The sequence below is a fragment of the Salmo salar genome, chromosome ssa11, assembly GCF_905237065.1.
Source record: "Salmo salar chromosome ssa11, Ssal_v3.1, whole genome shotgun sequence".
Taxonomy (NCBI): Eukaryota; Metazoa; Chordata; class Actinopteri; order Salmoniformes; family Salmonidae; genus Salmo; species Salmo salar.
The window spans coordinates 69,491,527-69,519,321 of record NC_059452.1 but is presented as its reverse complement, the minus strand read 5'-3'; the positions used below and the strand labels follow the sequence as shown (position 1 = coordinate 69,519,321).

The window sequence follows — 27,795 nt, the reverse complement described above, 5'->3', positions numbered from 1 at the left end:
AGTCAGAGGTTTGGATCTTTGGATGCCAAATAAGCATTGAAAAGACTGAGGTATTTGTGACACTGAGAATGTTTGTGCTGAATCCCTAATTGTGCATTACTAAGCAAAGTGACGTTGTTTTCCTTTTGGCCCAGACTAGAGTGAAGACAGCTATAGCTTTTAAAAGGAGAATTGGATTAAAACTGAGGTAGTCCAAACCGTGCCAAAACCCTCTGCCTCTTCAGTTTCAATGGGCATGACGCCCCTGTATGGAAGCGATAACAAACACACTCAACAAACATTTGAAATTTAAGTTAAGGATATTTTTACATGCTACAATCGCCACTGCCTGACACACACACCAAAAAGGTACGGGCTGACAGACACATCCGCTCACTGTCACAGGGGATTTGCTATGACCTAAAGACCTTGGCTAAAAGTGATCTGTTTCAGTAAATAATAACTTTACAGTGGGACATGGGATATACAATGGGATATGCACTGAGGTGAATCCAGGAGAAAGCTATGATCCCATATAGAAGTCACCTGTTAAATCCACTTCTATCAGTGTAGATGAAGGGGAGGAGACAGGTTGAAGAAGAGGTTTTATGCCTTTGAGACATGGATTGTGTATGTGTGCCATTTAGAGGGTGAATGGGCAAGACAAAATACATAAGTGCCTTTGAACGGAGTATGGTAGTAGGTGCCAGGTGTCCCGGTGTGAGTGTGTCAAGAACAGCAACGCTGCTGGGTTTTTCACGCTCAACAGTTTCCCGTGTGTATCAACAATGGTCCACCACCCAAAGGACATCCAGCCAACGGCAGGCCAGTGGTTGAAAACAGGTTATTGATGAAAGAGGACAGAGGCTGACAGGAATTGTACAGAGCAATAGATGGGCGAGAGTTAGTCAACTGACAGTCCAGTACAACATTGCCCATAAAAGAATGAGCAACTCGTGGTACCTTGACAAGAATGGGCTATGGCAGCTGACAACCTTACAGAGTTCCACTTCTTTTAGCAAAAAACAAGAAACTGTGCTTGCAGTGGGCTAAGGAACGAAAACACTGGACACTGGAGAATTGGAAAAACATTGCCTGGTCTGATGAATCCTGGTTCCTGCTGTTTCACACAGATTTGAGGACTAGGGTACGGAGAAAAACACGAGTTCATACATCCATCATGCCGCGTGTCAACATTGCAGGCTGGTGATGTGATGGTGTGGGGTGTGTTTTCATTGGGTCCCTTGTTAAAAGTGGAGCAACGTTTGTATGCCACAGGATATCTGAACATCATTGCCAACCAGGTGCATCTCTTCATGGCAGCAGTGTATCGATCTGTGAATGAATTTTTTTCAGCAGGATAATGCCCCATACCACAAGGCTAGGGTTGTCCAGGACTGGTTCCACAAACATGACAGTGAATTCAGTTTACTGTAGTGGCCTGCCCAGTCACCAGATCTCAATCCAATTGAGCATCTGTGGGATGAGATGAGCCTTCCCTGTAGCTCAGCTGGTAGAGCATGGTGTTTGCAACACCAGGGTTGTGGGTTCGATTCCCACGGGGGTCCAGCAAAAAAATGTATGAAATTGTATGAAATGTATGCATTTAGTACTGTAAGTCGCTCTGGATAAGAGCGTCTGCTAAATGACTAAAATGTAAATGTAAAATGTAATGAGATGGAAAGAGCTATTCGGAGTAGAGATCTACTACCAGCCAACTTGACACAACTGTGGGAAGCATTGGGGTCATGTGCCAGCATACCTGTGGACCACTTTCAACACCTTGAGTCCATGCCCTGACGAACTGAGGGTGTTCTGAAAGCAAAAGGGGTTGCAACTATATATTAGGAAGGTACTCCAAATGGTTTGTACACTGTGTTTACTTTTAGCAGTAAAAGAATCCTTACAACTTCCAAGTACTAAACTAATTTAGACAGTTGCAGAAGGATCCTTGTCGATCAGAGCTACAGGGGCACCATTGACAGAGGCAGATTAGGACATACTGATAATATTGAATGCACGTTTATAGTGTTCATACGTAAAGGAGAATATCAGTTACAGATGAGGAAGAAACAAATAATGTGATTTTTTTATTTCACCTTTATTTAACCAAGTAGGCCAGTTGAGACAAGTTCTCATTTACAGCTGCGACCTGGCCAAGGTAAAGCAAAGCAGTGCGACAAAAACAACAACACAGAGTTACACATTCAATAACACAATAGAAAAATCTGTATACAGTGTGTTCAAATGAAGTAAGGAGGTAAGGCAATACATAGGCCATAGTGGCAAAGTAATTACAATTTAGCAATTAACACTGGAGTGATAGATGTGCAGATGAGGATGTGCAAGTAGAAATACTGGTGTGCAAAAGAGCAGAAAAACAAAAACAAATATGGGATGAGGTAGGTAGTTGGTTGGATGGTCTATTTACAGATGGGCTGTGTACAGCTGCAGCGATCAGTAAGCTGCTCTGACAGCTGATGCTTAAAGATAGTGAAGGAGATATAAGTCTCCAACTTCAGTGATTTTTGCAATTTGTTCCAGTCATTGGCAGCAGAGAACTGGAAGGAAAGGCGGCCAAAGCAGGTGTTGGCTTTGGGGATGACCAGTGAAATAAACCTGCTGGAGCGTGTGCTACGGGTAGGTGTTGCTATGGTGACCAGTGAGCTGATATAAGGTGGGGCTTTACCTAGCAAAGAATAGATGACCTGGAGCCAGTGGGTTTGGCGACAAATATGTAGCGAGGACCATCCAACGAGAGCATACACGTCGCTGTAGTGAGCAGTATATGGGGCTTTGGTGACAAAACTGATGGCACTGTGATAGACTGCATCCAATTTGCTGAATAAAGTGTTGGAGGCTATTTTGTAAATGACATCGCTGATGTCAAGGATCGGTAGGATAGTCAGTTTTACGAGGGTACGTTTGGCAGCATGAGTGAAGGAGGCTTTTTTGCGAAATAGGAAGCCGATTCTAGATTTCATTTTGGATTGGAGACGCTTAATATGAGTCTGGAAGGAGAGTTTACAGTCTAGCCAGACACCTAGGTATTTATAGTTGTCCACATATTCTAAGTCAGAACTGTCCAGAGTAGTGATGCTAGTCGGGCGAGCGGTTGTGGGCAGCGATCTGTTGAAGAGCACGCATTTTGTTTTACTTGCATTTAAAAGCAGTTGGAGGCCATGGAAGGAGTGTTGTATGGCCTTGAAGCTCGTTTTGAGGTTTGTTAACACAGTGTCCAAAGAAGGGCCAGATGTATACAGAATGGTGTCGTCTGCATAGAGCTGGATCAAAGAATCACCCGCAGCAAGAGCGACATCATTGATATGTACAGAAAAAATAATCGGCCCGAGAATTGAACCCTGTTGCACCCCCATAGAGACTGCCAGAGGTCCGGACAACAGGCCCTCTGATTTGACACGCTGAACTCTATCTGAGAAGTAGTTAGTGAACCAGGCGAGGCCGTTATTAGAGATACCAAGGCAATACGAAAGAGAGGTTGAACAGACTAGTACTAGGGGTTGCAACAATGGCGGCGGATAATTTTAGGAAGAGAGGGTCCAGATTGTCTAGCCCAGCTGATTTGTAGATAATAATATGTCATCATAGTAATATAATGTTTGACCTTCTCCAAAACAAACTTTATAAAACACACTTGGTAAGTTGTATAGATTGTTTAAGGTGTCTATATTTCTTTGGGCCCAGTCATTGTGGGAAGAGATGATGACACCCCTAAAGCACAGTGTAGTTAGTTCAGCCCTCAGGGCTAAATCCCACAAACAATAAAAGCAGGATAAACAAAACAGATCAAATTCAGCTTGTCTTATCTTTTCAACTTTGATTTGATTCACCCAGGAAATGGCTGTGATCATTCTCACTTGTTTCCTCTCATTCTTTGTCTCTCTTTTCGCGTGTCTCTATCTTTCCTTTTTCTCTCGCTATGTATTTCTCACTCTCTCTCTCGCTCCTTCTCACTCTCTCTTGTTCTCTGGCAAACATGTTAGCTAATTTACATAAGATTTACACACTGCTATGAAAAGCACATTCCCTCCATACATTTTTTATAACTGTGTAACGGGCTCAGGGCTATGCTTGGCTCTACTACATACCCTGCCATCACTCCATGTTATATACAACACATGGCGACTAACACGAAACAACACCCACACTATACACTGTGAACACACACACCATATAAACATATGCAAACTAGAGAGAATCAGTACATTTGCTAAAACAACATTATCTGTTTTTTTACCTGTTCCTTTCTCTCTCCCAGTCTCTACCCCTCCCTCCCTCCCTCCCTCCCTCCCTCCCTCCCTCCCTCCCTCCCTCCCTCCCTCCCTCCCTCCCTCCCTCCCTCCCTCCCTCCCTCCCAGGTAGGATAATGACACGTCTCTCTCAGCAGGGATCCTGACAGATGGGGCCAACATTGAGTCTTGCTGAATACTAACACAGATCAGATTCAGGTGCTTACAATGCTTACAGCACCAATACAGACCAGCACAACAGCCAAGCTTAGTTGCACTAACTGATTAACTGATCCTAGATTAGCCTTGAAGAGGTCAGCAACAGACTATCATACCAATGACACTGATGTCACCTTTATTATGGAACTGATCCTAGATCAGCCAATAAGCGCCTATACACAACAATAAGCAATCTGGCCCCATCATTACAGAACTGAACCAGGATCAGCCTTTAAAGCACCAATACTAGGGATGTGCATCTTTCCCTTTCAAGATGATTCAATACGTATCTAGATACATGGGCTCCGATACGATACAGGAATGATATGTCTAGTTTGAAACAATTCGGTGCGATTCGGTTTGATTCAAGGAACGAATCAATGCGATTCAGTTTGATGTGATACGATTAGATGAACTAACATTTGCTGAACACGTTCAATTTCCATTCTAAATTCAAATATGCTGCTGATGGAGCTCATGAGCGGGTCCTTTGAGCTGGATCTGTCTGAGCTGACTTCTCTGTGTGTGTGTGTGTTATTGTGTGTGTAAATGATGAACATGTATGTACTAAGTGAACAAAAAATTAGGAACACCTACTCTTTCTATGACAAAGACTGACCAGGTGTAGTATTCAGACCCCTTGACTTTTTCCAAATGTTATTATATTACAGCCTTATTCTAAAATGTATTAAATATACTTTTTTCCCTCATCAGTCTACACACAATTGACAGTGCATGTCAGAGCAAAAACGAAGCCATGAGGTTGAAGGAATTGTCGGTAGAGCTCTAAGACAGGATTGTGTCAAGGCACAGATCTGGGGAAGGATATCAAAAAATCTCTGCAGCATTGGAACCACCAATACTCTTCCTAGAGCAATCGGGGGAGATGGACCTTGGTCAGGGAGGTGGTGACCAAGAACCCAATGGTCACTCTGACAGAGCTCCAGAGTTCCTCTGTGGAGATGGGAGAACCTTCCAGAAGGACAACCATCTCTGCAGCACTCCACCAATCAGGCCTTTATGCTAGAGTAGCCAGACCGAAGCCATTCCTCAGTAAAAGGCACGACAGACCGCTTGGAGTTTGCCATAAGGCACTTAAAAACTCTCAGACCATGACAAACAACATTCTCTGGTCTGATGAAACCAAGATTGAACACTTGGCCTGAATGCCAAACGTCACCTCTAAAGGAAACCTGCCTCCTTCCCTACAGTGAAGCATGTTGGTGGCAGCATCATGCTGTGGGGATGTTTTTCCGTGGCCGGGACTGGGAGACTAGTCAGGATCGAGGGAAAGATGGACGGAGAAAAGTACAGGGAGATCCTTGATGAAAACCTGCTCCAGAGCACTCAGGACCTCGGACTGGGGCGAAGGTTCAACTTTCAACATGACAGCGACCCTAAGCACAAAGCCAAAACAACACAGGAGTGGCTTCGGGACAAGTCTCTGAATGTCCTTGAGTGGCCCTGCCAGTGCCCAGACTTGAACCTGATTGAACATCTCTGGAGAGACCTGAAAATATCTGTGCAGCGACGCTCCCCATCCACCCTGACAGTGCTTCTGAGGATCTGCAGAGATGTATGGGAGAAACTCTCCAAATACAGGTGTGCCTAGCTTGTAAAGTCATACCCATAAAGTCTCGAGGCTGCAATCGCTGCCAAAGGTACTTCAACAAAGTAAAGGGTCTAAATACTTGTGTAAATGTGATAAAATGTGTTATTTTTTTCTTAATAAATTTGCTAAAATGTCTAAAAACCTGTTTCACTTTGTCATTATGGGGTAATGCGTGTAGACTAATGAGGATTTTTTATTTATTTAATCCATTTTAGGATAAGGCTGTAACGTAACAAAATGTGGAAAAAGTCAAAGGGTCTGAATACTTTCCCAACGCACTGTGTGATCCCTTATTGATGTCACCTGTTAAATCCACTTCAATCAGTGTAGATGAAGGGGATAATATAGGTTAAAACCCCTAAAGGTCTAAGCTGTTGGGGGGAGGGGATTCTACTAAGCTAACAATTGTAATTGTTTTAGGATGGTCATACCATGGATCATTTAGCTATCTGACTTACAATTTTAAGACCCCTTTAGGTATTAAACAAATATGTAAAAAATGTGGCATTTACTACTATAGCCTACAGAAACACATTGAATAACACATTAATAAATGGCAAAGAAGACAGCCAAAAAAGAAATCATAAGGAATAAGGTTTTGAAGTGTATGTCCTATATCTAGGAGATATAAGAAAGCTTCGGAAATATTTTGGTTTTGTTTGTACACATATTCAACCCCTTATTTTTGTTGTCACAAAATCACCTCCATACTTCCATTCATTTGTATGGGTTACCTTCAGATGAATGTATAATATCTATATATATATATATATATATATATATATATATATATATCTATACTCCATTAATTTGTATGGGCTACATTCAGGCGAGTCCTGTGATACTTGTGTGGGTCTTAGAGCAAAACGGTGAACACCATCATGTGAGTCTCATCTTTCCGTAGTTTGTAGGACGCTACAGACTTTTTCGTAAGAAGACATATTTTCGGGCTGTCTCACGGTCTGACAAACACGGCTGTAGCCTGGCCACCTTCCACCGCAGACGTGGAAAGCCAACGTAGGCGAATGTGGTGGATTGAGACGCAGCCCATGCAAACTGATAAAGCTAGCTGTAACTGAAGGACTTTGGTGGGGATTTTTATTATGTCAATAGACTCTTAAGGATTATTAAAGAAGGGTTTTCAAGCCTGGAGACAATTGAGATAGGGATTGTGCATGTGTGCCATTCAGAGTGTGAATGGGCATGGTAGTAGGTGCCAGAGGCACCGATTTGAATGTCAAGAACTGCAGTTCCAGCAGTGGTGGAAAATGTACCCAATTGTCATGCTTAAGTAGAAGCAAGGATACCTTAATAGAAAATGGCTCAAGTAAAAGTGAAGGTCACCCAGTATAATACTACTTGAGTAAAAGTCTATAAGTATTGTTTTTTAATATACTTAAGTATCAAAGTACATGTAATTGCTAAAATACACTTACAGTAAGTATTAAAAGTGAAAGTATGAATCATTCAAAAGTCCTTATATTAAGCAAACCAGACGGCACAATTTTCTAGTTGTTTTGTATTATTTACGGATATCCAGGGGTACATACCAACACTCAGACATCGTTTACAAATGAAGTATTTGTGTTTAGTGAGTCCTCCAGATCAGAGGCAGTAGTGGTGACCAGGGATGTTTTCTTAAAACGTGTGTGAATTGGACCATTTTCTGTCCTGTTAAGCATTCAAAATGTAATGAGGAAAAACATTTCCTGGTCTAATGAATCCCAGTTCCTGCTGTTTTACGCTGATGGGAGAACTAGGGTACGGAGAAAACCACATGAGTACATGCATCCATCATGCCGCGTCAACATTGCAGGCTGGTGGTGTGATGGTGGGGGGTGTGTTTTCATTGGGTCCCTTGATAAAAGTGGAGCAACGTTTGAATGCCACAGGATATCTGAACATCATTGCCAATCAGGTGCATCTCTTCATGGCAGCAGTGTATCGATCTGTGAATAAAACATTTTCAGCAGGATAATGCCCCATGCCGCAAGGCGAGGATTGTCCATTACTGGTTCCACGAACATGACAGTGAATTCAGCTATTGAAGTGGACTCCCCAGTCACCAGATCTCAATCCAATTGAGCACCTGAGGGATGAGATGGAAAGAGCTATTCAGAGTAGATATCCACTACCAGCCAACTTGACACAACTGTGGGAGCATTGGAGTCAATTTGGGCCAGCATCCCTGTGGACCACTTTCAACACCTTGTAGAGTCCATGCCACGACCCATTGAAACTGTTCTGAGTGCAAAAGGGGGTGCAACTCAATATTAGGAAGGTTTTCCTAATATTTTGTACACTCAGTGTATGTCTGTGGTGTATGTAGGCACCCGAGCGAAGCCATATGGAAACTGGGCATCTACCCACTATCAGATAAGGGAGTAATGTGTGCTTTTTGTCCCCACATTTTTGATCTGAAATCACCATCCACTAATTAATGTCATTTTTGCAGATTCAAAATGTTTGAGCTAGTAATGTATCAATATTTATCTTAACAAATTCGTTTTTGCCACTGATCTCAAAATCAAAAATGATTTAGATTGTTTGGAAGATTTATTTTCCTCCTGCTTCAACTGTGCAGTAGAAAAAGCGATTGTTGTCCTCCTTATGAAAGTATCAACCTTACCCTGTTTTAAAAAAATGACCATATGCACAGATTTATTTTAAGCAAAACTACTAAAACTATTAGTGACAGTGCCTGAACAGCCTAAATCAAACGTGAGTAAAAGTAATCACTTAAGTAAAAGTAAAGATACCTTAATAGAAAATGACTCAAGTGAAAGTCACCCAGTAAAATATTCCTTGAGTAAAAGTCTAAAAGTATTGGTTTTTAATAAACTTAAGGATCAAAAGTAAATGTAATTGCTAATATATACTTAAGTATCAAAAGTAAACGTAATTGCTAAAATATACTTGAGTATAAAAAGTAAAAGTATGAATAATTTAAAAGTCCTTATATTAAGCAAACCAGACTGCACAATTGTATTTTTTATTTGTATTATTTACGGATATCCAAGGGCACACACCAACACTCAGACATCATTTACAAATGAAACATTTGTGTTTAGTGAGTTCTCCAGATCAGAGGCAGTATGGATGACCAGGGATGTTCTCTTAAAAAGTGTGTGAATTGGACCATTTTCTGTGCATTCAAAATCTAACGAGCACTTTGAGTGTCAGGGAAAATGTATGGAGTAAAAAGTACATTATTTTCTTTAGGAATGTAGTGAAGTGAAAGTAAAAGTTGTCAAAAATATAAATAGTAAAGTAAAGTACAGATACCCAACAAAAATATTTTTCTTAAGTACTTTACACCACTGGCTACAGATATTGCCTGGGTTGATCTACATGCTAAATTACTTGTTGATCAATGACTGTCAACACAGTTACATGCTTAGTTCGACACTGAAGGAGAGGATGCATCAGTTGTCACAAATATGAGAGATATTTTGAAAGGTAAGAAGATAGTAATATGAGGAAAAGAAATGTGTGGACCTGTCACGACTTCTGCCGAAGTCGATGCCCCTCTTTGTTCGGGTGGTGCTCGGCGTTCGACGTCACCGGTCTTCTAGCCATCATTGATCCATTTTTCATTTTCCATTGGTTTTGTCTTGTCTTCCTACACACCTGGTTCCAATCCCATTCATTACATGTTGTGTATTTAACCCTTTGTTTACCCTCATGTCCTTATCAGAGATTGTTTGTTTGTTATGTGCTCGTGTATTTTGTATTGGTGTGCGACGGGTTAATTTTACCCATGTTATTTTATTTATGTACGTTGGTTTTGGAGTTTGTTTTTATTTCTTTATTACACTACTCCAGTTATACCAAGTTGGTTTCTCCTGCGCCTGACTTCCCTGCCACCTACACACACGACGATGACAGGACCGGCGATTCGTAACATTTGAATCGATTTTCTGACCGATGCATGCTACATTTTGATTGGTTTGGGGTCCCACAGACCGATGCACGCATCATGCATTCACATCTTAAACATTTGAACCGGGGACCAATGCGTATTAGTGAATCATTACATCCCTAATTCAGCAAACAGCCTTAAAGGGATACTTCATGATTTTAGCAATAAGGCCCTTTATCTACTTCCCCAGAGTCAGATGAACTTGTGGATACCATTTCTATGTCATTGCATGCAGTTTGAATGACGTTGCTAACTAGCACTAGCACAATGTTAGCATTGGCTTGCAAACTACCTCAAACTTCCTTCATACTGGACACAGAGACATACAAAGGGTATCCACGGGTTCATCTGACTCTGGGGAAGTAGATAATCCCTTTAACACAGTAAAAGAAAACCTGTAATTTTTACAGTCAGCTACTGGCAGCACAGTAGCCAGTAAATTACTGTAGATGTATAGGACCTTTACTGTAACACAAATATTCTGCATATTAATGGAACACCTGACTACAGCAGTATGCTGTATTTCTAGAATTTATAGTGCATTACTGGAAGCATAGTGGTTAATAAACTGTTGCAGATTTACAGTGCCGGAAGCTAGTGCCAACGACGGGCAGTATTTCTGTTACATGTATTTGATATATTTATTTCAATACGTTCAATACCTATTTTGAAATGTGTATTTCACAGGCCTGGATTACAATTCATGTAGCCTATTTTGTATTTTCTAATACAAATATATGCTTGCAAGTAGCCCGCTTAACTACAACATTCTTTGTAACAGTAACACTCTTTTTACTTGCTATGACTGTGGTATATTCTTGTTAATGTAAGAGCGTCTGCTAAATGACCAAAATGTAAATGTACCAATGAACACTTGCAAAGCACACTGCTGGGTATTATTCTAATGACGTCCGCCCCCAAACAAAGTCAAATTTGATCAAAATACAAATAGTTTTAGGGAGAAGCTCATTAAAATAATATTGAGCAGTGCGCTTTGCAAATCTTTATTTTTAACATTTACATTTTGGTCATTTAGCAGACTCTCTTGTCCAGAGTGACAGTCAGTGCATTCATCTAAGGTTGATAAAAAAACAAACGTCACAGTCAAGTAAAATGTTTCTGTAACCGTTACTGGGAATGTTGTTGAAGTTAAGAATACATCGGTCTTCAACATATCTTGTATTTGTAACAAGATACGTATTTGCCTATCTCTGGCTAGTGCAAATTATGTTACTGTAATATTCACAGCAATTTACCACAAGCTTCCTGGTTGTTACTGGAAAATGCAGTGCAATGACACAGTACAATACCGTAAAATTAGCCAACTATACAGTAAGAAAATAAAGGCTACTGTATCATGTTGGTATTTTACTGTAATTACATTAGTGCAAGCAGGTTGGCTGCTAGGTATGTGTATCTTACAGCATATTCATGAATATGTGGTGTTTTATATCACTTGCACTTCAAGAGGCCTAAACAAGAGCTTCCAAACGGGACACGATTACAGGGCAAAACAATACATTTAATTGCTAGGGAATTACTACCGCATATCATTTAAATTGGTACAGCACTCTCACTAACGGGTGCAACAAGTATAGTCTCTTATAAGGCACGCCTCAAATTTTGTTAATGAGCCACAACAATACCATGCACCCACAAAAGATTTTTGACTCTCCAAAAATACACTATGGTATTCTATGGGGTAGTGCTGAATTACAGTACATTTCTGGCAGCACAGTAGCCAGTAAGTTACTAGAAATTTACTTAACAAATATTATTTTTTAAATAGTATGGTACTGCATTCTGTGGAGTACAGCATTCTCACTAATGAATGCAACATATAGCCTCTTACAAAGCACATCTCTAAATATGTTCATGAGCCAGAGATTATTTCCCACAATGCACCATAATTCATGGTATACTGCTATAAATATAGTACTTTACTGTAAAATGGTATTGTAACATTTTACAACAGTGTAGCGAATGTCATTGACACCCCATAATGCATTGCTCGTTTTAGGGCTGTACTGTAATATAGAGTTACAGTAGCTAACTGTAAAAGCTTTGCTGTAAATTTCCAGCAATTTGTTGCAGTATAGTACTACACTCTCTCGCTCTCTTTTGCTCTCTCTCACTCTCTCACTCTATCGCTCTCTGCAGAGTCTGTATCCATGATGGCCAATCACCACTCAAAATAACAAGTCCTCAGGATCTAACAGCAAAGCCAGAAGTACTGAGATCTCATTGGCTGAAGTGACTTCAGACTGTTGGCTGTTTACCTCTTAAAACCTGTACACTTCCATAAATAAGATCTAGCTGTGCTGTGCTGCTGTGTGCAGCTTTTAATATACTTATATTCCCTGCTCACTCCCCTGGGCCACAATCAGATCTGTATAAATGGAATAGTGCCCAGATGGACATTAGGGTTGGGAGGTGTTGAATGTGTCGCAAATGTCACCCTATTCTCTATATAGTGCACTACTTTTGATCAGGGCCCAGAGGGGAATAGCATGCCATTTGGGACACAGTATAGTGTATGCATGTGCATTTTTGGTGGGTGTAAATAATGATATCTGTAGGACTGACTCAGACAAAGACAGGAGGCTGCTTCTTCTTTCTCCACAGCACACACAGTCAGACTAAAGGAGAGGATGCTTCTGGTGTGGGTCTTGGATGGAGGCCCACTGGCGGATGCTCATTAGCTGTTAGCGTCAGTGCTGATTAGCTGCTGCATAAACACAGACACGAATGTGTTGTACACGTGCAGAAACACACACACACCAATGTACATAAATGGATACACAAACACCACACACATGCGCACACAGAAGCATTCATGCATGCACACATGCGCACAAACACACACACCAGAAAGCCGCACAAGAAAGCCTATATCCTGTCATCAGACAGGATAGAGGACACACCTGAAAACCATCTTACATAGTGTTTGGTTGTCAGGACATTGAAGCAGACTAAGTATATAAAACACACTGTAACACCTTGGCTAATGTATAACCTCAGTGAACTGACTGAGAGCCTGTAAGATGGACAGGACTGACCAGGAAGAAGATTACAGTCCACTCTCCTCAACTACCACACCGTCACTTTATAAAAGCCTTCGCATATGTAAAGTGGCGGTGTGGTAGCAGAGCAATGTGTGTCTCAGTCCACATACACAAATTCTGAATACAACTAGCACACTGCAGCGAGCAAGATTAAACAAATATATGTATTTCATTCAAAAGAGAGAAACAGAAGAGACAAGACAATAACCTCTCTCTATTAAACCATCAAGACCGTAGTGTGTCCCACTTGCAAATGGCTGCTGTGACAATTTCTAACTGCAGTGAAAACAAGCTTCTAGCTGGTCAACATCCAGTGTTTCAGTCCCCTGGTTCAGTTAAAAGAAAAGGAAAGATGGAGTTAGAGAGAGAGGGAAAGAGAGAGGGAAAGAGAGAAATGGAGAGCGTCTGTTTTTTCCCCCAGTGTTTCACTGACCAATAAGTGAGAATCGGCAATAGTGTGGTGCAGTCCTCCTCCCTAACTCCCTTACAAAATGTGACCCCTCAGGGGTGTGAGTGTTCCCCTGCGCCTCGCTCTGCACCCCTCCATGTGCTCCCTCCTCCAGCAGAGGAATTCAGCTCTCCTCAGCTAGGACAAAAAACACTAAGACCTATTTACATGTCAATGAAGGAAGGGCACAGATTGACGTTTTTCACTCTCCCATTCCGCCTCTCACTTTTTTCTTTCAATCTCTCTCTCTCTTCAACCTCTTTCTCCTCTCAACGTCTCCATATCCAGCTCTCTCCAAATCTCCTTTTGTACAAAGTCATGCAGGTGTACTAGTTGAAATGTTTCAGAGACTATAGTTCACATGCTGTAGGGAATGAGCGTACCCAGTTCGACTGACTTTATGCATCTATTAAAGTACAGACAATTGTTAAGTGACAAAGGCCAGACAGAGCCCATGCCACCCCACTCCATGCCTTGTTTACTCCCTTACATACCCCTACCCCTCTGCCCTTGTTTCCCTACCCCACCCTGCAATCTTAGAAAAAAGTGTTGTTTGCGGTAGGATATGGTTCTACCAAGAACTGTTTTGATCAGAAGAACCATGTATAATATTTCCCAGCATCCTCTATTGGAAGGAGATTTTCTGAACAGTTTGTTTTACTGTAATACCTGCATTTTTGCATGTACATTTTGTATTTTTATTTTATTTATTTAACTAGGCAAGTCAGTTAAGAACAAATTGTCATTTACAATGATGGCCTACCCCAGCCAAACCCAGATGACACTGGGCCAATTGTGCACTGCCCTATGGCTCCCAATCACAGCCAGTTGTGATACAGCCTGGAATCAAAGCAGGGTCTGTAGTGACACCTCTAGCACTGAGATGCAGTGCCTTAGACCGCTGCGCCACTCGGGAGCCCATTGATTGGTTGATTCATTTTATGCTACACAAAGATTCATAACATACAGTTTTCTAAACTAATCCAATCTGTTGGATGTATTGCACCCGTTACTGAGATGGTTGTTCCAGTTTAGATGATTGGCGTAGTCTAGATATTCAGTTTTCCCTACCCTGGCAGTCATTCTGAATGCAGGTTGCAGGTGACTAACAATTCCACTTGTTGAATATATTAAGTCTGGCTGGATTCCAATAGGAATTACACATCACTTTGCAAGCCAATATAATGTGACTTGCAGGCCGGATGTGGCCTGTAAACCAGTAGATTCCTAACACCACTGTGTTAGGGTAAAACTAGGCCCTCAAAGAAAGGCCTTATGATATATGTAATGTATTGTAATAAATAATACAATTTTATCCCATAAGAGTCTAAGCCCTGTCTAAGCCGAGGGGGGAGGGGGGTTCTACTAAGCTATATGGAATTGTATTAGGAAGGTCGTACCAATTTTGTATTTGATTTAGAATTTTAAGACCCCTTGAAGTATCAAACAGTATATATATTTTTGAAATTATTTGATAAAAAATAATTTTCTGCCTTAGTGCTATTAGGCCATACAAATGCAATTAATAATATATTCACTACATGGAACAACAGATAGTCCCCCAAAAAATCAAAAGAAAGTTCATTCTGAAGTGTCTGTCATATATCTGAGAGATATCAGGAAACATTATTATATATTTTTTACATGTATTTAACCCATTCTTTTTGGCACTGAACAGCCTCCATATACTGTATACTTCCATTTGTTTTTTCACCTGATACCGGGGGACCTTCAGATGAGTGTTGTGAGGCCTGTGGGCATCCTAGAGCAAAACTGTTCAGATGCTACAGACAGAAGTTGGCAGATTGGCTGTACTGACTTCAGAAGAGCCCCAATACACTTGTGGGGGTTGTAGAGCAAAACGGAGAACACCACACTACAGACGATTATGTGAGAAGACCGATTTTCGAAATGTCTCATGATCTGACAAACACCACTCTAGCTCTGTCACCTTTCATTGCGTCCGCCTATGAGGAAGTGCGACAGGTGGATTGAGATGCATCCAATGCAAACATTTTTAATTTCTAGCTTAAACTGGGGATTGTTTTATTATTATAATGCTAATTCGATTTCTGCAGGGGAGTGGAAATCGACCTTCGGGGGTTAAAGGTTAATAAGGCTGGTGGAACCGTTCTTAGAGGGTTCTAGGAAGAATCTCTGCGCATTCAAATTGCCATCGATAAAATGCAATTGTGTCGGTTGTCTGTAGCTTATGCCTGCTCATACCCCACCGCCACCATGGGGCACTCTTTTCACAATGTTGACATCAGCAAACCGCTCACCCACACGAAGCAATACACACTCTCTGCCACCTGCCCGGTACAGTTGAAACCGGGATTCACCCATGAAGAGCACACTTCTCCAGTGTGGCAGTGGCCATCAAAGGTGAGCATTTGCTCACTGAAGTCAGTTATGACGGCGAACTGCAGTCTAGTTAAGACCCTAGTGAGGATGATGAGCACGCAGATGAGCTTCCCTGTGACATTTTCTGACAGTTTGTGCAGATATTCTTCAGTTGAGAAATCCGACAGTTTCATCAGCTGTCCGGGTGGCTGGTCTCAGACGATCCCGCAGGTGATGAAGTCAGATGTGGAGTTCCTGGACTGGCGTGGTTACACGTGGTCTTTAGTTGTGAGGCCGGTTGGACGTACTGCTAAATTCTCTAAAACGATGTTGGAGGCGGCTTATGGTAGAGAAATGAACATTCAATTCTCTGGCAACAGCTCTGGTTGACATTCCTTCAGTCAGCATGCCAATTGCACGCTCCCTCAAAACTTGAGACATCTGTGACATTGTGTTGTGTGACAAAACTGCACGTTTTAGAGTGGCCTTTTATTGTCCCCAGCACAAGGTGAATCTTTATAATGATCATGATGTTTAATCAGCTTATTGATATGTCACACCTGTCAGGTGGATGGATACTAGTCCTGTGTAGCTCAGTTGGTAGAGCGTGGTGTTTGCAACACCAGGGTTGTGGGTTCGATTCCCATGGGGGACCAGTATGGAGAAAAAGTGTATGAAATGTATGCATTCACTACTGTAAGTCGCTCTGGATAAGTGTCTGCTAAATGACTCAAATGTAAACGTAATGGGTTACCTCATTTTTATTTAAAACATTTTAAAATGTAACCTTTATTTAACTAGGCAAGTCAGTTAAGAACAAATTATTATTTACAATGATGGCCAATCTGGACGACGCTGGGCCAATTGTGCGCCACCCTATGGGACTCCCAATCACAGCCGGTTGTGATACAGCCTGGAATTGAACCAGGGTGTCTGTGGTGACACCTCAAGTGCTGAGATAAAGTGCCTTAGGCTGCTGCGCCAATCTGGAACCTCCTTCTCGGCAAAGGACAAGTACGTTCTAACAGGGATGTAAACACATTTGTGAACAAAATTTGAGAGAAAGTTTTTGTGCGTATAGGACAAATATTTTCTTTCAGCTCATTAAACATGGGACCAGTGTAAATAAAACCGTCTACAAAAAGTTCTACCCAGCACCAAAAAGGGTTCCTCTATGGGGACAAACCAAAGAACCTTGTATTGTTCTACTTTGAACCTTTTTTGTAAGAGTATACTCCTCCTGATGCCCCTGTACCCTCTTTCTCTCTCTCCCCTTTCTTTCCTGTTCTCTCTCTCAGCATCTATGTCTGCTTTCTCTGTCCTCTGTCTTTTTCTCTCTCCCAGCCTCTCTCTGCTAGTGAAGTTCTAAAGCATTTGTACTTGTACACAACCATATCGTGTCCCATCTGACTCTGGCATTGGCAGGGTGCAAAGGAAATGTTCAACCAGTAAATTACTGCCAGGCTCCCAAACCAGTGGGAGCCCATTTATACTTAAAACAAATGCCAAATTACAGATCACAATCAATGAGGTGTGAGGAAGAAATTAGAACATGTCACAAAGATTAGTCTCCGATCCACACTCGCCTCTGTCCCTTCCAACACTCTAGAAACCATGGACGTTGTGAGGCATGAAGCAATCACAAAAGGTTAAATACATCGAAGAACATGAGCGTTGTTGGGATGGGCTGTCAAGTGTTGCTGATGCTGCTTTAGTTATTCTATGGATGGCAACCTCAGGCCACCTGCTTCAAATCACGGGTAAGGAGTTTGTACTTGTTAGGTCATGTGGTCAACGGCCAGGTAAAACTCTAGGTCATAATTATAGCTGAGAGTTGGCTTCCTAGTGTAGATCTCCCTCAACTCAACAAGTGCACATTTCCTGAAGTCTAAAAGCCAAAAAAGGTTGATATTAAGAAGTACTCATTAACAGACATATTTCCCCAAGGGACAATCAAATATTCATTCATTTAATCTATTCATTCATCAGTTGATGAATAGCAGTTGCCAACAGCCAGGATGGATCAGCTGCTACAATAAGTGAAAGATGGCCTCGCCACATGGAGTAAGTTTAGGCTGCCAGCTAGGCTAAACAAAACCAAAAGAGAGGCTTGTTATTATGGCTTGTTGGCCTACGAGCGAGAGAAGGGCTGGACAGGGCTGGCTGCAGTGGTATTGGGAGACTGTGTAACCCAGTAAGCGGACTGAGTTGACTCATTCTCCTAACCACATTCCTCCAGAGGAGAGGGGCGCAGCACAGTCTCTTCCAACGGGCTGAGAAGGGTACACACACGCACGCACACACACATAGGTCATGAATATATAGACACTTATGGGTACAGAAAGCACCTTCTTGACAAATCACATCTTCACCAAAAGTGTCCAAAATATTGGCAGAACTTCACTGCATTAAACCACGGTAGTTACAACGCACACCGTACAGACGGTCTGAAAAGAAACAAAATGTCTTGCCCTGCTAATGAAGCATACTTTTTTTTTACAGTTTAACTGTCCCGGCGTTGGTGTAACAGGTAAAAAAAACGGAGAGAAAGAATGAGGGAGTGAAAGGGAAAGCGAGGGAGTGAGAGAGAGCGAGGGAAAGAGAGTGAGAGAGAACACATTAACTGAGTTCGCACAGTTTAAATCCCCCTGGATTTATTTGTGTATATAACTCAGTCTTTCTCTTTCTCTCTCCACCTCTCTCTCTCCCTCTCTCTGTTTGTCTCACTCTCCATCTCGCTCTCCATCTCGCTCTCACGTGTACACCCACACACGCCAACTCCCACACAGTTATCGGGATTCACATAACTGTCAAATTAACGTAGTGCTTTTGAACTGAAACAGTACACCTACAGAGATCTCACATCTGCCACACTAAATTATTCTGTTCACCGGGCGCTGTTCAAAGGGAACAGACAGGAGAAGAGAGAAGCCTCAGCCAAGACCAAGGCTCTCTCTCAGAACAACAACACAGGAGAGAAGAGACACACTCACAGCCTGCAAAGAGAACGGGCTGTCCTCTCCTCTCTTCTGTTCATTCAACTTGAGCTCATGAAAAAAAATAAACAAAGTCATACACTAACTATGCTTCTAATGATTTAATGGGTATAAAGCACACATGAGTTTACTATTTCATTAGGACAGCACCTCCCCTACCATTTAGGGGAGCATCCACTCTTGCTTTTCCCTGGACATTTAAAATGAGAAATCAAACTTTATTTCTCCCCACAGATACACAGCAACACAATGGAGAGCAATAACGTACTGTAACAGTTGACATCAGATCCCATCTGAAAGACAGACAAAACCAAGGGAGACATCTTGAACTGCAACAGCTTGTTAAAGTCTCGTCACATCAATATCCTCTCTCTCCCTCTATCTCGCTCTCTTCCTCCCTCTCTTCTCTCTCCCTCCCTCCCTCCGAGGCAACTGTCCGTTTCAGTTCACTAGGCAGCCAGGGAGGTGGAGGAAATAAATGTCCAGAGACTCATGGGCTAACAGAGAGAGAAACTCCCCTGACTGGCCTCTCAACCTGGTCCCCTATAACTCCTTCACCTCCTCACTTCTCTCTCTCTCTCTCTCTCTCTCTCTCTCTCTCTCTCTCTCTCTCTCTCTCTCTCTCTCTCTCTCTCTCTCGCTCACTCCCATCTCTCTGTCTTGCACGAACACACGCACACATGCATTCACGCACACACACACACACTTACTTACTTACTTACCAGTGTGTCCCTCCTGTTGTGTTGTGCTGGTGTCTGGCTCCATGTTGGGCTTTACAGGGTGGTTGGGGGTTACAGTAACAGACACATGTGGTAGCCTAGGGCAGATAGAGAGCTCTGCTAATGTCTCCGTATGCTACGTACACTCTGCTCTGCTCTCTCCCTCTCTATTTCTCTCTCGCTTTCTGATCTTAAAGATACAGTGTAACTTTTCTTTTGAACATCAAAATGACAGAGACAGCTACAGCCAGCTATGACTGCATGTGTGGGTATGGATGTGCCACTGCAGTCCCTCATGATGAGTTCAGACTTTGTGGGGCCCCAACCCACCTCAAAGTTGCCCATCCCTGCTCTAAAGAGACTGGGAGAAGGGATACCATTCTACGGTATGTACAGTGCATTCGGAAGGAGTGTGACAGTATAGTCCGCATCTCTTCTGTGTTTGTGCTAGAACTCCTTGAACTTCAAAGGAACAAAAAACTGCAGCCTCTCACTTGACTTTCCATTCAGAGGCAGGAGTCAGCTCAACTCTCTCTGATTCGTTTCACAGTTTTTATTTCATCTCCTATCAATTTCTAACGTTTGCAGTTAAAACGAATAAAGAGGTATAATGCTAAATCATGTAGAGTATGCGCCAAAAACACTTAATTTTTGAATATCTTTCACCTCCATATTTGGCCAATAGCGTGAGTGTTTATAGGGTTTACAGAGTTTATAGTGGCCTGTTGCTAAGTGCTGCTGTCTGTCATTCTACAGTTTGGAAACTGAAGGGCAGGGGCAATGGAATTAATAAAGGGACGTTTTTGGAGCACGTTCAGAAACCTGTTTGTTAGTGAAGTGTTTATGTACTGTACCTCAGACCTCCATCCCCACGTTTCATAAACAAGACAAGACAGTTTATTCTGCCGAGTCTGTGCTTCCACAGACTAGGGTCAGATGGTTTCCTGGACCCAGATTTAGCCTAGTCCTCCTACTTTCAAAGGAGATTTTCCATTGATAATGCGTTCAAATCCAGGAGTGGGCTTAATTTGGGTCTGGGAAACCAGTCCCTAAACTGTTACTCAAATGCAAATGAAAATGCTTGGAGGCTAACGGCCTGCCGTACTAGGTGACTGTTTACCTAACAGTATTACCCATCCACATATCTAACTATTCTTTTTGTATTTGTATTCATTATGGGGTCCGGCAAAATTAAGGCAGTTATACAATTTGAAAAACATTACAATACATTCATTACAGAATTCCCAACACACTAAATTATGCAATTTGAAGCAAATTACAATACATTCATTACAGAATTCCCAACACACTAAATTATGCAATTTTAAAAACATTACAATACATTCATTACAGAATTCCCAACACACTAAGTGTGTGCCCTCAGGCCCATACTCCACTACCACATATCTACAATGCAAAATCTATGTGTACGCGCATGTATAGTGCGTATGTTATCATGTGTGTGTATGCATGTGTCTGTGCCTTTGTTTGTGTTACTTTTGGAACGTTTGTGTAGTGTTTACAGTTAATATTTTCTTGTTTATTTCACTTTTGTTTATTGTCTATTTCACTTGCTTTGGCAACCTAAACATATTAGAAATGTCCTTGTTTTTGAAAGAAAAGCAAAGGTTTTGTCCATTAAAATAACATTAAATTGATCAGAAATACAGTGTAGACATTGCTAATGTTGTAAATGACTATTGTAGCTGGAAACGGCTCGTTTTTTTATGGAATATCTACATAGGTGTACAGAGGCCCATTATCAGCAACCATCACTTCTGTGTTCCAATGGCATGTTGTGTTAGCTAATAGAAGTTTATCACTTTAAAAGGCTAATTGATCATTAGAAAACCCTTTTGCAATTATGTTAGCACAGCTGAAAACTGTTGTTCTGATTAAAGAAGCAATAAAATGAGCCTTCTTTAGACTAGTTGAGTATCTGGAGAATCAGCATTTGTGGGTTCGATTACAAGCTCAAAATGGCCAAAAACAAAGAACTTTCTTCTGAAACTCGTCAGTCTATTCTTGTTCTGAGAAATGAAGGCTATTTTATGCGAGAAATTGCCAAGAAACTGAAGATCTCGTACAACGCTGTGTACTACTCCCTTCACAGAACAGCACAAACTGGCCCTAACCAGAATAGAAAGAGGAGTGGGAGGCCCTGGTGCAAAACTGAGCAAGAGGACAAGTACATTAGAGTGTCTAGTTTGAGAAACAGACGCCCTTCAAGTCCTCAACTGGCAGCTTCATTAAATAATACCCGCAAAACACCAGTCTCATTGTTAACAGTGAAGAGGCAACTGCGGGGTGCTGGCCTTCTAGGCAGAGTTGCAAAGAAAAAGCCACATCTCAGACTGGCAAATAAAAAGAAAAGATTAAGATGGGCAAAAGAACACAGACACTGGACAGAGGAACTCTGCCTAGAAAGCCAGCATCCCAGAATGGCCTCCTCACTGTTGATATGTAGACTGGTGTTTTGTATTTCTGATCAATTTGATGCTATTTTAATGGACAAGAAATTTGTTTTTCTTTCAAAAACAAGGACATTTTTTAAGTGACCCCAAACTTTTGAACAGTAGTGTTTATGCTTCACCGAGTCGTGACATTATCAACATAGAGCTGGCTGGTTATACGCTGTATCGGCAGGATAGAACAGCGGCGTCTGGTAAGACAAGGGGTGGTGGACTGTGCATATATGTGAACAACAGCTGGTGCACAATTTCTAAGGAAGTCTTGAGGTTTTGCTCGCCTGAGGTAGAGAACTTCATGATAAGCTGTGGACCATCTGTATTTTTCGTGGCTGTCTACATACGATGCTGGCACTAAGACCACACTCAATGAGCTGTATTCCGCCATAAGCAAACAGGAAAATGCTCATCCAGAGGCGGGGCTCCTAGTGGCCCGGAACTTTAATGCAGGGAAACTTAAATCTGTTTTATGAAATGTCTATCAACATGTTAAATGTGCAACCAGAAGGAAAACAATCTAGGCCACCTTTACTCCACACACAGAGACACGTATAAAGCTCTCCCTCGCCCTACATTTGGCAAATCTGACCACAATTCTATCCTCCTGATTCCTGCTTACAAGTAAAAATTAAAGCAGGAAGCACCAGTGACACGGTCAATAAAAAAGTGGTCAGAAGCAGATGCTAAGCTACAGGACTGTTTTGCTAGCACAGACTAGAATATGTTCCGGGATTCTTCCTATATTATTGAGGAGTACACGACATCAGTCATTGGCTTCATCAATAAGTGCGTCAATGATGTCGTCCCCACAGTGACCGTATGGACATACCCCAACCAGAAGCCATGGATTACGGCAACACTGAGCTAAAGGCTAGAGCTGCCACTTTCAAGGAGCGGGACTCTAATCTGGAAGTTTATAAGAAATCTCGCTATGCCTACCGACAAAGCATCAAACATGCAAAGTGTCAATACAGGACTAAGATCGAATCGTACGACACCGGCTCCGACGCTCGTCGGATGTGGCAGGGCTTGCAAACCATTACAGACTACAAAGGGAAGCACAGCCGAGAGCTGACCAGTGACACAAGGCTACCAGATGAGCTAAACAACTTCTATGCTCGCTTTGAGGCAAATAACACTGAAACATGCATGAGAGCACCAGCTATTCCAGATGACTGTGTGATCACGCTCTCCATAGACGATGTGAGTAAGACCTTTAAACAGGTCAACATTCACAAGGCCGCAGGGCCAGATGAATTATCAGGACGTGTACTGCGAGCATGCGCTGACCAACTGGCAAGTGCCTTCACTGACATTTTCAACCTCTCCCTGTCCGAGACTGTAATACCAATATGTTTAAAGCAGATCACCATAGTCCCAGTGCCCAAGAACACTAAGGTAAAATGCCTAAATGGCTACCGACCCGTAGCACTCACATCTGTAGCCATGAAGTGCTTTGAAAGGCTGGTCATGGCTAACATCAACACCATTATCCCAGAAACCCTAGAACCACTCAAATTTGCATACCGCCCTAACAGATTCACAGATGATGCAATCTCTATTGCAGTTGCAGTTGCACTCCATACTGCCCTTTGCCACCTAGACAAAAGGAACACCTATGTGAGAATGTTATTCATTGACTACAGCTCAGTGTTTAACACCACAGTGCCCTCAAAGCTGATCCTCCACACAGGGGCCCCTCAGTGGTGCGTGCTCAGTCCCCTCCTGTACTCCTTGTTCACTCATGACTGCACGGCCAGGCATGACTCCAACACCATCATTAAGTTTGCCGATGACACAACAGTGGTAGGCCTGATCACCAACAGTGACGAGACAGCCTATAGGGAGGAGGTCAGAGACCTGTCCATGTGGTGCCAGGACAACAAACTCTCCCTCAAAGTGATCAAGACAAAGGAGATGGTTGTGGACTACAGGAAAAGGAGGACCGAGCACGCCCCCATTCTCATCGACGGGGCTGTAGTGGAGCAGGTTGAGAGCTTCAAGTTCCTTGGTGTCCATATCACCAACAAACTAACATGGTCCAAGCACACCAGGACAGTCTTGAAAAGGGCACGACAAAACCTATTCCCCCTCAGGAGAATGAAAAGATTTGGCATGGGTCCTCTGATCCTCAAAAGGGTCAACAGCTGCACCATCGAGAGCATCCTGACTGGTTGCATCACTGCCTGTTGTGGCAACTGCTCGGCCTCCGACTGCAAGGCACTACAGAGGGTAGTGCTTATGGCCCAGTACATCACTGGGTCCAAGCTTCATGCCATCCAGGACCTCTATACCAGGCGGTGTCAGAGGAAGGCCCTAAAAATTGTCAAAGACTCCAGCCACCCTAGTCATAGACTGTTCTCTTTGCTACCGCACGGAAAGAGGTGCCGGAGCACCAAGTCTAGGTCCAAGGCACATTTAAACAGCTTCGACTCCCAAGCCATAAGACTTCTGAACATCTAATCAAATGGCTACCCATACTATTTACATTGCCACCCCCCGCCCCTATTTTGCACCGCTGCTACTCTCTGTTATTATCTATGCAGAGTCACTTTAATAACTCTACCTACATGTACATGTTACCTCAATTACCTCAATTAAACGGTTCCCCCGCACATTGACTCTGTACCGGTACCCCCCTGAATATAGTCTCGCTATTGTCATTTTACTGCTGCTCTTTAACTACTTGTTACTTTTATTTCTTATTCTTAAAACTGCATTGTTGGTTAGGGGCTTGTTAGTAAGTATTTCACTGTAAAGTCTACACCTGTATTCGGCGCATGTGACTAATACAATTTGATTTGACTTGAGAGAGAGAGCGAGAGAGAGAGAGAGAGAGAGAGACCCCTGTCACAGACCTGCGTGGGCCTGGAGCACAAAGCCCAGTGTGTTAATACACTGCACTACTAGAGAGCATTATAGTGAGCAGACACACTGAAAAGACTGGGAACAACAGGCCAAAAAGGGACTGCAGGACATACCTGTGAATAGAGGAATATTGGTTTATGAAAAGTGAAGTTAAAGAATGGGTTTGAATGGAGGATAAGACAATAGGTTTTAAAAACATTGAGTCTTCCTATCTGATATGCTGTAACCCCTGACAAGGACAAGACAGACTAAAATATACTAGCGGGAGGGAGGGATTGAGGGAGAGATGAGGGAGGGATTGAGGGGGGGATGACTTGAACGTTAACATCTGGAGTGGAGAGCTATCTGGAGAGAACATTAACTAATGACGTCTAATTAGTGGCTCTTACCTGGAATTTTACTGAAACACTACACACACGCTTCTACACATAAACAAGGTCTCTCTCTCTCTCTCTCTCTCGCTCTCTCTCTCTCTCGCTCTCTCTCTCGCTCTCTCGCTCTCGCTCTCTCGCTCTCTCTCAAGTTAAATCAAATTGTATGTGTGTGTGTGTGTGTGTGTGTGTGTGCGAACGGAAACATCTCCAATGCCCAAGAGAAGGGAAGAGACAAGAGGTCGTAAACAAAAATGTATCAACCTCATCCAGTGGATAACATAGGGTCGAAAAGAGGGAGAGAAGAGGAGAGGAAGAAGAGATGTATTACGTCATTTTTTTTTTACATAACACTTGAGATAAAGGGCTGAACCCAGAACAGTGAATACAGCACTGCTTTCATCCATAACAATGGACCCTCTGACTGAAGCACTGACCCCAGTGTTATGCATCACACACGAGAAACCAACTGAACATAATCCCAGAGACGTGGCATAGCACATGATTCACCACACTGAGTGAGTGTGTGTATGTACAGGGTTGGGAAGTAATGGATTACAAAAACGGTAACTATAATCTGTTACGTTACAAGCAAAAATATTGTAATCGGATTATAAATACTTTTGAAAAACTAGATGATCACTTCGAGGATTACTTCTGAATTCAAAAAAAATCTTTGACACTTCTCTGTTTTCTCAATGACATTCAAATCAGCATTGAAAACAGGTGAGTTTAAGTTTGTAGCACATGAGCAAGTCTGACCACAAGTCACACGAAATGTGTTTGATAGATTGTGGGAAAAGAGCGGGAATAGGCTTTTCTAGGCTACAGTCCAAGATATATCTTCCAATGGTGCGACTGCTGTTGGCGTCCAAAGATTTTCCAACTTGAATTAACGCTTGGAGGTAAGGTTGACAGCAATGGTTTAGTCTACGGCGATACGGATATCACTTATTATTGATATATACATAGCGCGTTGATGAGGATCACACTGCTGCTCTCTCATTTAGCTATTTGCGCCTTACGGATTGTGGTTGATGTGGATGGCTCTTCACAAATCTAAATGTGTATTTGAACCCAATAATGGTTGATTTCAAGAAGTTTAAGTTGCCTATCAATCATTGTTTTTGAAACGAGTAGACAGCCAGTGAAAAATGCACTCTATACAACAGCTTCATACTGTGGATCCCAGCCTATGGAATAAAAGTGGGGCTTTTATTGCTCAATCTAATTCATGCTGATGAAAATAAATACATCTATAAGCCTAATGGACACATGCTTAAACTCACACACTTTTGATAGACTAAAGGGGCAATCTGTAGTTGCTACATCCATTTTCTATCACGTTCACTCTCTCTCCGGCCTCTAGGTCATCAGGCTGCTGATTATCCCGCACACCTGTCACCATCGTCTTGCGCACCTGCGCCTCATGACACTCACCTGGACTCCATCACCTCCTTGATTATGTTCCCTATATCTGTCACTCCCCTCGGTTCTTTCCTCAGGTGTTATTGACTCTGTTTTCATGTTGGTGCGTTGTTTGTGTTACGTGTTTATTGTTTCATTTATTTAAACACTCAGTCCCTGAACTTGATTCCCGACTCTCAGCGCACATCGTTACACTTTTGGACATCTTGAGGAATGTATTTTATAAATCCCTCATGATCTTAGCTCAACTGTCACACTCCATGAGAACCCAAAATATAAGCTTGTTTTTCTACACTGTTTGTGAACTTTGTCAATGTAAACAAACACTGTATAGCCTCATAACATGGTTGAAACAATAATTTTGTATCATGGATGGTCAGTTCTTGCATCCATAGGTCTGTCTATTAATCTGAGAGTGGCTACATTTCTCCAGGCCCATCCCTCTGCTTTTTACCAAAACAGAGTACATGTTTTGTTATTGTTACATCTGTGGATTTGCCATTTAAACAGCTGCATATTATCAAGATATTAAAGTATCACCAACAAAAGGTAAACACTAGGCCTATAGCAAATTCAGAATATGGCATTCATTTTTCACATATAAAGCATTTTTTCAGTAGTGCTCAAAGCATGCCATTCCATGAGCGCAGAAGTTATTTTTCAACTCGAATCAATGAGCCCAATCGGTCCTCCATGACAACAAAATCATCAACAACAGACTTGGGCTGGCAAATAAATCCTTAGTTTTGGGATTATGCTCTGGTAAAACAATTTGGCTCATCTATACTTCCATATTTCCCAGTCCTATTCTTGAAGATCAAGGGGTATAACATTTATTGGAATGACTGGAATTCTGATAGACTTTGGTTTTTAATGTAATGATATAATTGAATCGTATTATTATATGTGGTAGAAAGCGATGCGTTAGAAGAAGCCTACATAACCAACCCATAAAGTAAAATGTAACGTCCATATATTGCCAGCTATAAACTTTAACATTGATTTGTCCTGCAATAGATGTCGTTCAATTGATAACATACATTTTTGTCTTCTTCCAATGCCTCTTATTAAGGGCAAGTAATCTAAAAGTAACTGAATGTAATCAGA

General features: G+C 42.1%; 1 protein-coding gene across 3 annotated transcripts in view; it reads right to left on the bottom strand.

Moving 5' to 3' along the window:
• The window catches only part of LOC106562976 (disabled homolog 2-interacting protein), a 256,858-nt gene that overhangs the window by 213,956 nt on the left and 15,107 nt on the right, over positions 1 to 27,795 (bottom strand). The window contains exon 1 of one of the 3 annotated variants that reach the window (XM_014128140.2): positions 19,557 to 19,684. The exons of the other annotated variants lie outside the window; for them this stretch is intronic. Within the exon in view, the coding sequence (XP_013983615.1) occupies positions 19,557 to 19,599 (43 nt within the window). The 5' untranslated portion in view covers positions 19,600 to 19,684. Of the gene's footprint in view, positions 1 to 19,556; positions 19,685 to 27,795 lie in introns of those variants that run through there. 3 annotated transcript variants of the gene reach the window in all.